Source organism: Spermophilus citellus (genome assembly GCF_964194105.1).
Source record: "Spermophilus citellus genome assembly, chromosome: 10".
In the NCBI taxonomy this organism is placed as follows: Eukaryota; Metazoa; Chordata; class Mammalia; order Rodentia; family Sciuridae; genus Spermophilus; species Spermophilus citellus.
In genome coordinates, this window is record NC_138197.1 from 99,595,504 (window position 1) to 99,609,445 (window position 13,942).

Consider the following 13,942-nt stretch of genomic DNA (forward strand, 5'->3'; position numbering starts at 1 on the left):
TTCTAAAGGGGGCCTACAAAACAGATTTGGGTGAGGGAAATGCAGATATTTACCTTCCACTTCTCACTACTTAAATGGGAAACTATATTCAGAGTTTTTAATGTATCTTACAAATTAACTTTTGGACTACAACTCATTTATAAGTTAATTTGGCATACAGTTACTTAATAAGTATTTATTAAATCAAAGAATGTTGTGGAGTTTTTATAATACCCTGAGAATGAATATTTTCAGTGACATTTATTTTGCTTAGAGATATTCACATTCTGAACCTTCCTAATGCCAAAGATTAAAAGTGCAGAATCTCAAAACACATTAAAGATTATGCACTGAAAGAGACCCTTAGGACTGAGATGGGAATAAATTAACTAAATCTATACAGCTTCACTTTTATGTCTTTGAAGTTCTAACATAAAGATTCATTGGTAGTGATTAGCTGTGACTGCCATGCTCTGAGGATCAAAATATTTCTCTGGAGAGGATACTGCTGATAGCTGAGCTGGGATGTTAATTTCATTTTAATGATGTTGTAAAATTGATTCAAATATGAAATCCATGTTCATTTAGCAGTGTTATCCATGGAGAATGTAGAAAATTCTAGTGCATAATAATATGTTATCAATACTGTAACTGAAGATTGAAAATGATAGATTATTCAGGATGTAAAAATTAATGGTATTTTTTTCATTTAAGTATCAATATACAGAAGATTTCAGCATCCATACATTTTACTAAGTAATTATCTGTGGTTAAAAGGTAGAAGAAAAACAGCATATAAAAAATTCAGCTAAGAATTTCATAATTTATACTTCTGGAGATAAGTAACTATTCATTGAATATTCTGTCAGTTTTAATTTGTTTACTGCCAATTAGGAATTATCTTGAGAGCTAGAAAGATATATTATTATTGAAACAGACATCCTCATCTTTAATCCTAACTTAATATATAGATAAAAATAAGTTTCTTGGAATCAAAGTTGAATCTCAAAATGTGAATCCTTTAGGATAATAAATGTTAAATAGTTCGGTCTAACAACTCCCCAGATTGAAAGTATGAAGTGGAAAGTTGAAACATAAAAATTTTAATAGACATATATTTATGACATTTCAGAATCCCCATAATGAAGTCTCCCATCCCCCCAAAAAAATCATAAAAATTCCAGGGAGAAAAAAAGAAGACATATTATATATTAAAGAATGACAACTGACATTAAACGTAACTGGAAGAAAGAAAAGAATTAACTTCAAAATTCTGAGGGAAAATTATTTTAGAAAAATTTTTCTACTCTTTTGGCAATTATCAATGAATTTTAGGTATAAAATATATCTTCAGGTTTCTAACAACTCAGGGAATTTGCCACTCACCCTATCATCACATTTCTAAAGAGAGTAATATGAGAAACTGTCAGCTAGATATATTTTAAGTAAGAGGAGAGTAAGAAATCTGATAAGACATTAATAAAAAATAAAATTAACACTGATACTTCAAAAACTTCAGGCAAAATGTTTAATTTTCATTTATTCCAATAGCTCTTGCTTCCACAATAATATTTATCAAATCATAACATTGGAAATTTTATCTTTAAGGTGAGGTAGGTTTATATCTGTAGATCTTGGAAGGCTATGACTGCCAGCTTTTTCTGTGTCAGGTAAGTTTATTTAAATTCAATATTCTATTTTAGGAAGTTTCACTACCTCCTTTTTATTTTTTTCTATCTAGCATAAATCTAAACCATATTCTGATAGAACTGTTGGTAATCAGGCTGCCATTTTAACCTCTAATTGTCTGGCTCCTTTGTTTATCAACAAATAAATTTTGAAACTCAGTTTTCCTTTTTTTAAGACTCTAAATTTTGATCTATATTTTTACCTTAAAGTAATTATAATGTTTTTTTCAATTAATAAGGAATTAATAAATTTGAATTCATAATTTAAAAAATTTATAAATAACAGGTTTGCAGACTGCTGTATTTTTTAAATTGAGGTTTCTTTGGACATACATTAAAAATTTTCAGAAAGAAAAAATGTTTTGAACTTAGACAAAGAAGAAAGTTTCTAGTTATTGGGCCCTAAACTACTGATCTAGACTCTCAACTATGGGGAAGCTAAACCTCATTCAGAAGTTGAGATTTTTGTAAGTCTATCCCAGGTAGATTTTTGGTCTTGCACTAACTTCTATTATTCTGTGGAGTTGCTTTTCATAGTTGCATGGTTGGTTGGCTTTAGCTAGCTATCCTGAGCAAGTCATTTAAGATTTTATATTGAAAGATAAGCTGGAGAGCTAAGAAAAAGAAATAAGTTCTTTCAAATCAGGATGGCAAAGAGGTAAAATTCTTAGGTCTAGTTGCTGTTAGCATCATCTTGAAATAGGGAAGATGTTTGTTTTTGTTAAGTAGGAAAAGGTGCCTGGAGTCCACTGAAATGAAACAGAAGATGATGGATGGATAAGACCTTATAGTCAAGACACTTCCAGGGGGAGCTCATATTGAGAAAGCTAGGTAGAATCCCAATATTAGCATGCAGACAAAATATTGAGAATAATTGTCTCACCCCTAAAGATTAAGAGCACCAAACCCAGGAGACTACAGAAAAAAAAAGTCAAATTTGAAAAAGAAAGACCAAGTATATTAATGTGAAATATTCAAAGAATTACTAGGCATGTCTCTCTTTGACAGTTATTGTAGGTATTAACTGTACTCTATATTACCTTCTCGGAGAAATGTATGGAATTGAAGATTTAAAGTAAAGTAAAGACATAGTAAAGGCACACCGAACAGTGCACTCATTAAGACAGACTTCAGGCTGAGGTCAGACACTCTGATAGAAGAACAGCACCCACATGACAACATGCAGGAAGGGAAAAGGAGACAAGGTTTTCTTGACTGTGGGTGTTACAGCATACCCAATATTGTTGATTTGCTATTTCTTATCATGGAACAATATCTGGAAATATAAGCAAAATTAATGCCTGAACCAGGAAGGAAAGTAAGAGTAGAATGAAACTACTAACATGTGTTTTGTAAGCTGTTCTAACCCAGGTGTGTTAAATTTGCCACATGGTAAATGTAACCTCAAATGAGACCTTTCTTTGAGATTGCCAACATTATAAATTTCTATATTTTGTAGGAATTTAGAATGTCTCAAATGCTGCTCTCAGAAAGTATCTTTCTCATGTTTTTAAAATTTATTTTAAAAAATATTCCACAAATAACTTCTCTAGATTTATTTAAAGACACAGATGGTCAATTCTATACACCTGATATCCTAGTAAACTCGAAAGAAAGTTTCTCTCTAGCTCTGCTTATTGCCACAGAGACTAATGAATATGCTATACCATTTCATATGGTGTACCTAGGTTTAAATTGAGTACTATGGACTGGAAACATCTGCAGGGCCAACGGACAGAATGCAAAAACAACTGATAGGAAACACATAATCACAACTGTCTATGTATAACATATAGTGCTCCATTTATTGTTTTTGTTTATTTTTTCGATAAAACATTCTCAAAACCTTTTTCCATCTTAAGACCTGCATGTATGAAATTTGAACATAGAAAATAATCCAATCCCTTTAAGCTAAATGAAAGAAGATACATTGTTGCTTAAAAAAAGGAAAATTGGAAAGGTTTAAATGAAATTTGAGACAGGAGAACTTGAGAACAAGCTGCTAATACCTAATAATAATTAAAAATATAAAAATTTGATAGAAATAAATTTGAAACCAAGTAAATTAAAAGTAATTTATCTTGTCATTATATGAAGACTCAACACTTTCTGATAACCCAGAAACAAAAACACCGAGTCAGAAAAGTCCTGAGTAAGGTTAGCACTTATTCATTTCTATCTCTAAACACTAGTTGCATATTTATGCCCATAGGGTTTCTTGTTATGGAAAAGCCAATAAAAAGGGAAATACTTTCGCATTTTCTTTAGTTAACTCTGCCCTGCCTTGTTGGAACCATTAACTCAAATGCTCTTATTCTATAGGAAAACAATTATACTAAGAAATGTTAGCCATCATTGTCTTATAGAATGTTATTAATATTCTTCTTAATGTTAAAGACAAGTATTCTATTTAACACATTGCACAATTGTATTTGGTCAAAACACGGAAAAATAAAACACAAAGTCAAGTGTGGTAAATTCTCCAACTAAGTATAGAACCAAAATCAAGATCTAACTTAGGAGTTAAGAAATAATTCTATGAAATTACTATCAAATCAATCCAAGAGTATGTGAAGTTAATAATAACTAACCTTAAATATTTTAAGTAATTATAATATAATTTATGTAAGTTACTTTTAATATATAAATAATATATAACTGGAATGTTTAACTTTAGTATCTGTTGAAAGGGCTATTTAACTTGGCCCCCCAAACAAGCAATAAATTATGCAGTACACATGCTCACTATAAATCTTATATAAAAATGGGAAAGCTAATCAGATTGCTATTGATTGTAAACACTTCTTTGTGGGAACAATGAGAATTAATTTAAGGGAATACATCATGGCCACTAGCCAAGAGTGGGTTTTAATTTTTCACATTCCTTTAGACTTGAAGTAAGCTAACTAAAAATTTTAAAAAATTCTATCAAATAATATTTTATAGAACCATGTCTTCTCCATACATAATCATAAATTAAATATATAATTTCTTGATAGTACTTAATGATATTAAGATAACATTATAATATTTAGTTATATTTTTGAGTGATCAGTAACTAAATAAATATTTGCCATTAATTATGACTGAGCATCTACTTGTTATCAAGAAATAAAGTTCCCAAGAACATATTTTTCTTGATAGTATTTCTATTGAATCTATCTAATTCTAGGGATTAGCAAACTTATAAACAATTAGTGAACTGTTTTGCAACTTGCAAGCATGTTTCCCATTATTAGTCAACATTTGCAAGGCAGATTAAAAAGTAAAAAAAAAGTTAATTGATTAGCCTGTGTACTATAATTATAGGAACTTATCTTGCAAAATCATGATTAGAACAATGAGTATTCTTTCATAGGAAAGAAGGAAAACATGAAAATCATACATAATTTAATGAATATTTGAAAGAGAGGTGAAAAGGAGTAACTGGCTAAAAGATTCTGAAATAAAGAGAAATTATTTTGCTTTTAAAGAACATGTTCTAAAGGTGCTATTTTGTCACTGAAAATGTTACTACATATCTTAAAATATGTTATTTATGGACTTCTTTCCCACAGCTGCTGAGACTCAAAATTTGCCAATTTTGCAAGTCAATTAAATGTTCCATACTATATGTGAATGAAAAGATTCACTATCAGTTTCCTGACAGATGCAAAACAATCTGCTGTGATTCTAAAATAAGTTTATATTTAATAAGTCAGAGAAATGGTTCTTCTTTCAAATACTGTGTTATAAAGAGTAGATACTTTTAATTGCCATGAGAAGAAACACAGAGTTAGGCAGTATCCCCTCATTTTTTCATACCAATTCAATACTAAACTTAACATCAAATAGAATATTACTTTATTTTTAAGGCTATATGTATTTTAAATGTCCCTTAATTTTGTTCACTTAAAAGAAACTGTTTATTCTGTTAAAATCTAATACGTATTTAAACTGAACCTCATTATAATCAGGAAACATATGCATTGAGTTGTTTTAGGAAATACTAGGAAAATATTGACCTGTTTAGTGATTTTGATTCTAATCATCTTTTCTTAATTCCCTACAAAAAATGATAAAGAATAAGTAAAAATTAGAAATAAGAGGGGAAAAACAAACTCCCAACCTACTTTTTCTTCAGTCTTCTATCCTTTTCGGCTTGAGTTCCAAGTTTGCCTAAGCCCAAGGATTCCTGAGCAGCAGCTTCAGTTTCCATAAAGCCACCTGTGAAGAAGGAAGTGTTTCGATTAGGTTACAGACATTGTTTCCATTCTGAAATTAAATTTTTAAAACTTAATTTTAGTAACTGTTTACTGTCACTTTTTAAAAAATCCCTTGTATTTTCAACCCAACAACATCAAATGACATGATTTCATACATAAACATATGCCAAAAGAAGAAAAAGAAGTACCTATTGGTGTTCCATTTAGTTATACAATAATACATAAAGAGTATAAAAAATGTGGCCTGTAAACTGTCACACATTGAATATATAGGCACCAAACTTCAAGGTCAATTTTTCTGCATTTCTTAAGGAAAATAAGAGTGAATATTTATGTAGCATGTGAAATTATTTTCCACACATTTAAATATTTGTAATATATATGTGTGTGTGTATATATATATATATATATATATATATATATATATATATATATATATATATATTATAGTATATATATAGTAAGATAAATGGTAGCCCACTGAAAAGAAACTTAGGTGTATGTTTTAAATTCTGCATTGAGAGAATGGAGAAACATTTGCTGATTTCTAAAAGTTCTTCATGTACTGCTCCTTGAACTTACTTCCATTTAGTTGTCCAGCTCTTTAGTTTCACTATAATTCTCAGTTCAAGAACTTTATATGTTCTGGGGAGGATTATTTTTTAAACTTTATAATACCTGGAAAAAAATGGAAGTCTTTCTTCAAAAGACTCTAATCAGAATGATGCCTATCAAGCATGTAAGAAATTATTTGAATTAGTGTCAGTATTTGTTGGATTCAGAATAATATAATATGTAAATACAGCCTAAAAATTAAAAGTTAAAAAGTTTTATGGGTATCAAGACACAGAACTACACATTAGTACAGTGCAATTATTTCATTCCAAACCTCTACACATATAATTGATTCATAGATTATATATTGTAATTATAAAATGAGATCTTAATATTGTTCTCTGCTTTCTCTTTGGTATTTAGTATACTGTGAGAAAAAAAATTCAAGCTAAATAAAAAGTGCTATTTTTAAGTGAATTAAAATATTTATATATTTTTAAAGTAGAAGAAATTTAGATTATAGTTAAGCTCAACATTAGAAAGGTTTAAGCTAATACTAATTCTTACAAAAAGTAAGAATTTCACAAGTATATCAGTAAATAAGAACTACGGAAGGCAACATTCACTTGCCTCTCCTTCTAGTAAACATTTTCTTATTTAACATTAGTAGGATTTGACCAAGGTGTAGTTTCTCTTTATCAAAATAAAAGAGCAAAATTATTTGTTACTATTTTTCATAATTCATTTTAACAATTTAATTATAACATTGAATATTGTTAATTCTGGAATATTGGTATAAACAAGTTAATCTTATACCATTACATAACTGCATAATTATAAGAATGTCCCTTTAATTGAAACACATTCATTGCTGTCCATATAAATCAAGAATATGACCATGTGCGGTGGCCCATGTCTGTAATCCCAGAGACTTGGGAGGCTGAGGCAGGAGAATTGCAAGTTTGAAGCCAGCCTTAGCAACTGAGTGAGACCCTCAGCAGCAACTGAGCAAGACCTTGTCTCAAAATAAAATATAAAAAGAACTGTGGATGTTGCTTAGTGTCATAGTACCCCTGGGTTGAATCCCTAGTACAGGGGGGTGGGAAAGAAAGAAAGAAAATCAGGAGTAAGGAGTTTGAGGATCAAAACTTATTTTATTCATTATGCACATGTGCAATTAATATTGAATAAATAATTATTTTTAAAAAAATATTCATTGTTGCTATCATTAGGAAAGCCATCCACTGGCTGACAAAAATATTCTTAGGGGACATTTTTAAGTTTGAGATTTTCCATTAGGCACAGTGAGTGAATTTTATATCATTTATATATATATATATGTGTGTGTGTGTGTGTGTGTGTGTGTGTGTGTGTGTGTGTGTGTATGCTTGCCTTACTGCATATCCATAAGTTATCATTCATAATCTGTAAGCGACAATAATAATGTTTTCTGCTAATGGGAATAGAAGTGAATGATTCACTTAAAAGCTATAAAATTCTTGATCAGTCTGCAGTCTGTATGGTTTCACTGGAGATTGATGAAACAGATCTATTCAATAAATGATGAAACATTTTCAGTGACCAGGAGGTTGGATGAATCAGGCTTTTATTTAAGCAATAAAAGAACATTTAAATTGAGGTTTCAATTTTTTCAAGAAGCCAACATTTTAATGGAAAAAAACTATATTTTAAAACAAAGAAAGCTCTGGAAGAAACAAAACGCTTGGGAGTATTTTATGAGTCAAAACCAGATATTAGAATTTATTTATCATAAATAAAACTATAAGAATAAAAAGCATGGAAAGCTTAGAAATTCTGAGGACTCTGAAATCTAAGTCATAATTTTTAAAGGATTTAATAGATGTTTGGCATTATGTCATTTGAAAATGCAAAGTACAAATGGGCTCAAATTTATGGTAGGTAAAATAATATTAAGTATCACAAGCAAGATAGGACCCTTAAGCAGGATCAAAAGTCCCAGTCAGCTCCAGCCAGTGCACTTTTTCACTCCCAATTAATACATTTCTGGGTGAGAAGAACAGTTTTTCTTAGAACTGACCCAACTGCCCTATGAGTCCCAGGTTCATCTTTTCACATTTCTGCCCAGCTGACTGTGAGGATAACCTCAGTGAATCGAGCTTTAAACCCTATCTTTTAGTTGATTATCTCAATCTGTTGAGGGTCCGGCTCATTTTCTTCAGGAATCAGTGGGCCCACAAGACAGTGTGGACTTCAAGAAAAAGTATTCATTGAGTGAGGTGCAGTGGTGCACACCTTTAATTCCAGAGGCTCAGGAGACTGAGACCAGGAGGGTAGAGCATTCAAAGTCAGCCTTGGCAACTTAGTGAGGCCTTAAGCAACCTGTAAGACCCTGTCTCAAAATTAAAAAGAGAAAAAAGGGTGGGGGTGCTGGAGATATGGCTAAGTGCCTTTGGGTTCAATCCCTGGTACCCCATACAAAAAACAAAACAAAAATTTTATTCACTAGCCACATATGACTATTGGGCAGTTCAAATGTGGCTAGTCTAAATTCTATGCTGCAAGTGTAAATTAACCACCAAATTTTGAAAATAGAGTGCAAAGAGTAAGATATTACTTAGTATTGTTGCTATATTGCACATGTGTTGAAATGACATCACAAATGACATCTCTGACCGGATAGAACTGTCTCCTGGCTGTCTCAGAGTTTGAAGGGGAACCAAACATTTCTATGCTTCCACTTTCACATGGGTTCAGGGGGTGCTTTGCCCAGATGCACTGTCAGCTTTGGTCTCTTCCAGACACCAGAAAAGGTCTTGAAAAGTGTCAAGGAAGATGCTAGGAAGGGTGGGGCTATTTAAGGTCCAAGAGATAGGACTCAAAGAAAGATCCCTATGGACCAGAATTAAGAACATCACCAATTGGAGGTATCCATTCACCTGGGCTATAAAGACAAATTACTCCACATCACCCAGGCTTTAGGTTCCTTTTGAAACAACTTCTTTCACTTGGCCCTTGAGATACCGGTCCGTAGAAATTTTTGCGAAAACCCACATTGCAAGGGCTCTTCCCCACTATTGTTCTAGCAGACTTCTCTGTCTTTGTATGAAAAAGGTAGCTCTAAAAAGAATGAAATCACAACTATAATCTACTCTTGACCTTTCTTTCATTACCCTCTTTTCAGTATTCATCAGTCACTCAGTTTGCATTTAAACACACCTGAATTTATATATTGCTACTTAATGGTCTATTAGTCTTTGAACTGTCTGAAGGATGCACCTAGGCACAGGATCTGGTTCATAAAGGTATGTAAAAAGTACAATCACAACTGAAACTAAATACTGCTTCCTACAAAAGAATTAATGCAGAGCATGAGTTATTTCTAATGAATACTTTATGAAATTTATAATGTATCTGTTGGTTCCACAGCATCAAAGAACAATCTAAAATGTTGGATAAAGGCTATCACAGCTACCCAAATTTATGTGGAGAAAAATACTTGCTTGCTAAATGTTTGTGTAATGTTGGTCCTGTTTCTGACACTATGAAATTATTTTCTTCATTATGCTTTATTATAATAGGTCATTGGATTCAGGCAATCATAATATGATCTGGCAGATGACCACAAAGGAAAGGGAATTGCAATTTAACACGCAAAACAAAACAAAAACTCCTAAACTATATTGCTTCTCAAATGCATTTAAAGAAAAACTGCCAAAAACCTGCCTTTTTAAAAACTGAATATGTATGCATTTTTATATTTGTAGTTGGGGATTCTGCTTTTTCAAAGTTAATACTTTTTTTCGGTTCTTAATTTTTTCATAGCTTTGCTGTATTTGGTTCTATTTGATCAATCCTTTGCTCTCAAAAATCTCTTATGTTTTGTTTTTCAGTGCCTGCCAGTGGCCTCTTCTTTATCCTGACCATTCATGGCTGACATAAGTTGGTCATGTGTGTTGTGTTTTTCTTCTTCTTTTTTAAATTGTCACTATTATTAGGGTTGAAGACCTGAGAGAACCAGGTGTTTCCCAGGTAGCTGATGAATATGTCAGGGTTATATGGAACAGATGGCTCCCCCAGAAATAGTAAATATTTTAATATCTCAGTATTTTTCCATACCTTATCATAATTTTGCTAAGCTAGCAAGCTTCCTCTGAGCTGTACTTGCTTATTCTAACTCCTAATTCTCACTTCTGCATGGATGCTTGACCCTGGAACTTAGCTGATTTTATCTGTTTGCCTTTCCTGTCTCTCCTCAGCATTTACAGTTGGTGACTTGAACCTTAGTCCTGATCATTTCCTCTGCTTGATAATTTGGCTTCATTCTCAGAGCCCACTTTCTCTTAGAGAAGATTCAAGCTCCTTTCTGTCACATTTCCCTTGTAGTTTGTTCTTCCACGCAGCTCTAATAGCCCTTTCTCATGGGTACTTTCTATTGAAACTCTGGGTTTTCACATTTATAATTCTGTAGGAAAACTGAACTTCCATGTTTCTACTAGAATAAAACATACCAGAGAGAGAAAAATTAAAATATGAACTCCCTACAAGCATTTTGTCTGTATTTTTTTTAACTGGGAAATTTATAATTTATTCTGTGTGATGTCTTTTTGTTGTTATTTTTTTAGCTCTTTCCTTGAATTCTTATTTACTTTCCCATGAAAGTATATATAATACCCTCAGGAAGTTATAAATTTTCTGAAATAATAATCATCTTTAAAAGTTCTCTAAGTTCCACATGTGTTCCACAGTGCTGAGTTTAATGAGCTATTTCTAGATGGTACCAGTGGCAAGAACATACTGACTAGAGCCCTTAACCAGGAAGCAGAGCTGACATCCACTATTCTACTAATCAGCTTTGCCTTATAAAATCATTTCAGTGTCCATGAGATATAGGATGTGGTCCATTTCTTAGTCTTTAGATATCTTTGAGTTCTAAAAGTACATATAGACTACAAAAATGAAAAGTTGATGGAGAAATGCTTTAAATGTTAGCGCTTTAGAGATTGTACATTGCAAGGGTTTACCTAGATCTTAAAGATCCTCTAGTCCTCCAACTACCTTTCAAATGCTTGGGCATCTTCCTGAACCATTCTTCCTGGTATTTTTCTAGCTTTTGCTTGACAATCTCAGATGACAACTCATTACCTCTTAAACTAATAGATTTTGTATATAATTATGACACCCCAACATTCCTTCCTACATTGAAATGAAATTTATCTTTCTATAACTATTTTTTTAGAGAGAAAGAGAGCGAGCGAGAGAGGAGAGAGAGAGAGAGAGAGAGAGAGAGAGAGAGAGAGAGAGAATTTTAATATTTATTTTTTTAGTTTATGGCGGACACAACATCTTTGTTTGTATTTGGTCCTGAGGATCGAACCCGGGCCACACGCATGCCAGGCAGGCGCGCTACCACTTGAGCCACATCTCCAGCCCCATCTTTCTATAACTTTAACACATTCTTTCTAGTTATGTGCCATCACTCAACAACAACAACAACAGAAACAACAACAACAACCAAAAAATAGTAGCTCTTCCACATAAGAGCTCTTCAAAGTTTTTATATAACAGGTCAGCAAGGGTAATAAGTACAACTAACTACTCACTTAATTCCTCACATGATTTTAATCCTAATAGTCTCCTACAGCTTTCCTCCAAGGCTACATATGCTTCTAAAAGTTCAGTAATCATAATGGAAAACATTCTTTGGCTATTAACTTACCATAGGAGAGTCGATTGGAAAAAATCATCTTTCATTTCAATACTTAGATCTATCAATATCACCCAAATTTAATGATAATCATATTGATTTTAAAGTCACAAGAAGCTTCTATATTTTTCTTATTTAAAACTGATCCCAAGAACTATATTTTTGAGTAGGATAATTGGGATCCTCCTTAGCTCAAGAAAGTCTTTAGTGATAATACCAATTTTCTCCTTTGTGATTCCTATTTTTATCAGTAATCTATTAATCAGATTCTTGCACTGTCTAGATGTCTGTGTCCAAGTGATTAGGGAACGTGTTGATCCAGGATAAAGTGAGTCTATCTACTGGAAATTTGAAGGCAGTGCCACCCCCTCCATCAGCACTGTGGGTAGGATTATTCAACCTGTTATGTATCCCTCTTGACTGTTCCATTAGTCAGGGCCCCTTATGACATCTTGTCTGCAGGGATGTACTGAGTCACAGTGTGCCCACTGCCTTTCCTTTTCTGTTTTTGAATAACTTTGTCAAAGAAACAAGAGAGCTTACTCTGACATGGCTATTTTTAACATAGCTTAATTTATTTGTTTCAAAATAGGTTAAGGCCTTCAGACAAAATTAAAAGTCCATCTAGTTGGTATTTCGATCACTTATACATCATCACAGATCAGAGGATTCAAATGCACTGTTCCTGGTTGTCCTGACAGGATAATAATGTAGCTGAAAAATTTTGGATCAGAAATATACTGAAATTTTTGTTTTGTTTTAAATATAGAGATTGTGTATGTTTATCCTTCTCACTAAACGGAAACTCCTTGACAATAGCCATCTTTAGCTTAGGTTCCTAAAGTCCGTGATTTGTACTTCACATGTAACCATAGCTCAACACATGTTCACTCACTCAAAAAGAGAAAAAAAAAATGAGTTTGGATTACCTGTAGTTATTTTTTTAACCATCATAATCAGCTCACCTCTCTTGGGCTTTAATACCCTCCTGTTATCACCTCTTTTCCAGGTGAATTCTTTCTTTACAAGTAAGGGGACAGAGATAAAAATTAGGGTTTTTGGATAGTTCTGCTTATTTGTATATTATAATTATATTAAGTGAATCTTTCTTTCATACAATAAACCATAATTTCCATTTTGGTCTGGGAAGTTTTTCCAGTTGTCAGTTAATTTTGGCTGGTGACCTTTCTGACACTGATTTTATGTATTTATACCATTTGCACAAATCTATCATTTGTTGTGTTTCTTTTGACACTTTTGTAACAATATGTTTTAAAATCTGTTTCAGGCAAGGACTTCCATTTTAAACATACTGCTTTGTTCATATTATCATAATATGTGATTGTGTCACTCTTCTTTTGAGTTGCCTTGATGTACCCAGCCTTTGTTGTTCTGAGCTCAACCTTCCGTGTTATTTAAGTCTGAACTTATTTTTGGAGTTTCTGTAGTAATGTGTGTGGAATTCAGCCTGTAGCGGGTTGTAAAGTGATCGACAGATTATGGAGTAAAAATAGTACCTGTGGATGTTAAGGATAGGGGAAAGACACATCAATAGATGGAGAAAGTGGTAGGATCAAATGACAACTTAAAAATATAGATTAGATACGAGCACATTTGAACATTAATGGAAATATCAAAGGTGCATTGCATCTGGATGCATAAATCAGTGGAAGGTGAAAGCTATAACCATTGGTCATTCTAAGTTTTAACAGCATTTAAGTACAACCTGAATGTACCTCCAGGAGGTAAGCAGAAATATGTATCATACCTGTTATCTTTATGCCTTTCAATGAGATTATCAAACCTGTTTATACATCTTTCATCCTATA

The 13,942-nt window shown here is 32.4% G+C and overlaps 1 protein-coding gene across 7 annotated transcripts in view; it reads right to left on the minus strand.

Moving 5' to 3' along the window:
* PPFIA2 (PTPRF interacting protein alpha 2) overlaps window positions 1-13,942 on the minus strand; it is a gene marked incomplete at both ends in the record, with an annotated part of 453,530 nt that overhangs the window by 52,250 nt on the left and 387,338 nt on the right. For all 7 annotated transcript variants that reach the window (XM_081311622.1, XM_081311628.1, XM_081311626.1 and 4 more), the window contains one exon: window positions 5,780-5,873. In XM_081311622.1, the coding sequence (XP_081167748.1) occupies window positions 5,780-5,873 (94 nt within the window). The remainder of the gene's footprint in view (window positions 1-5,779; window positions 5,874-13,942) is intronic.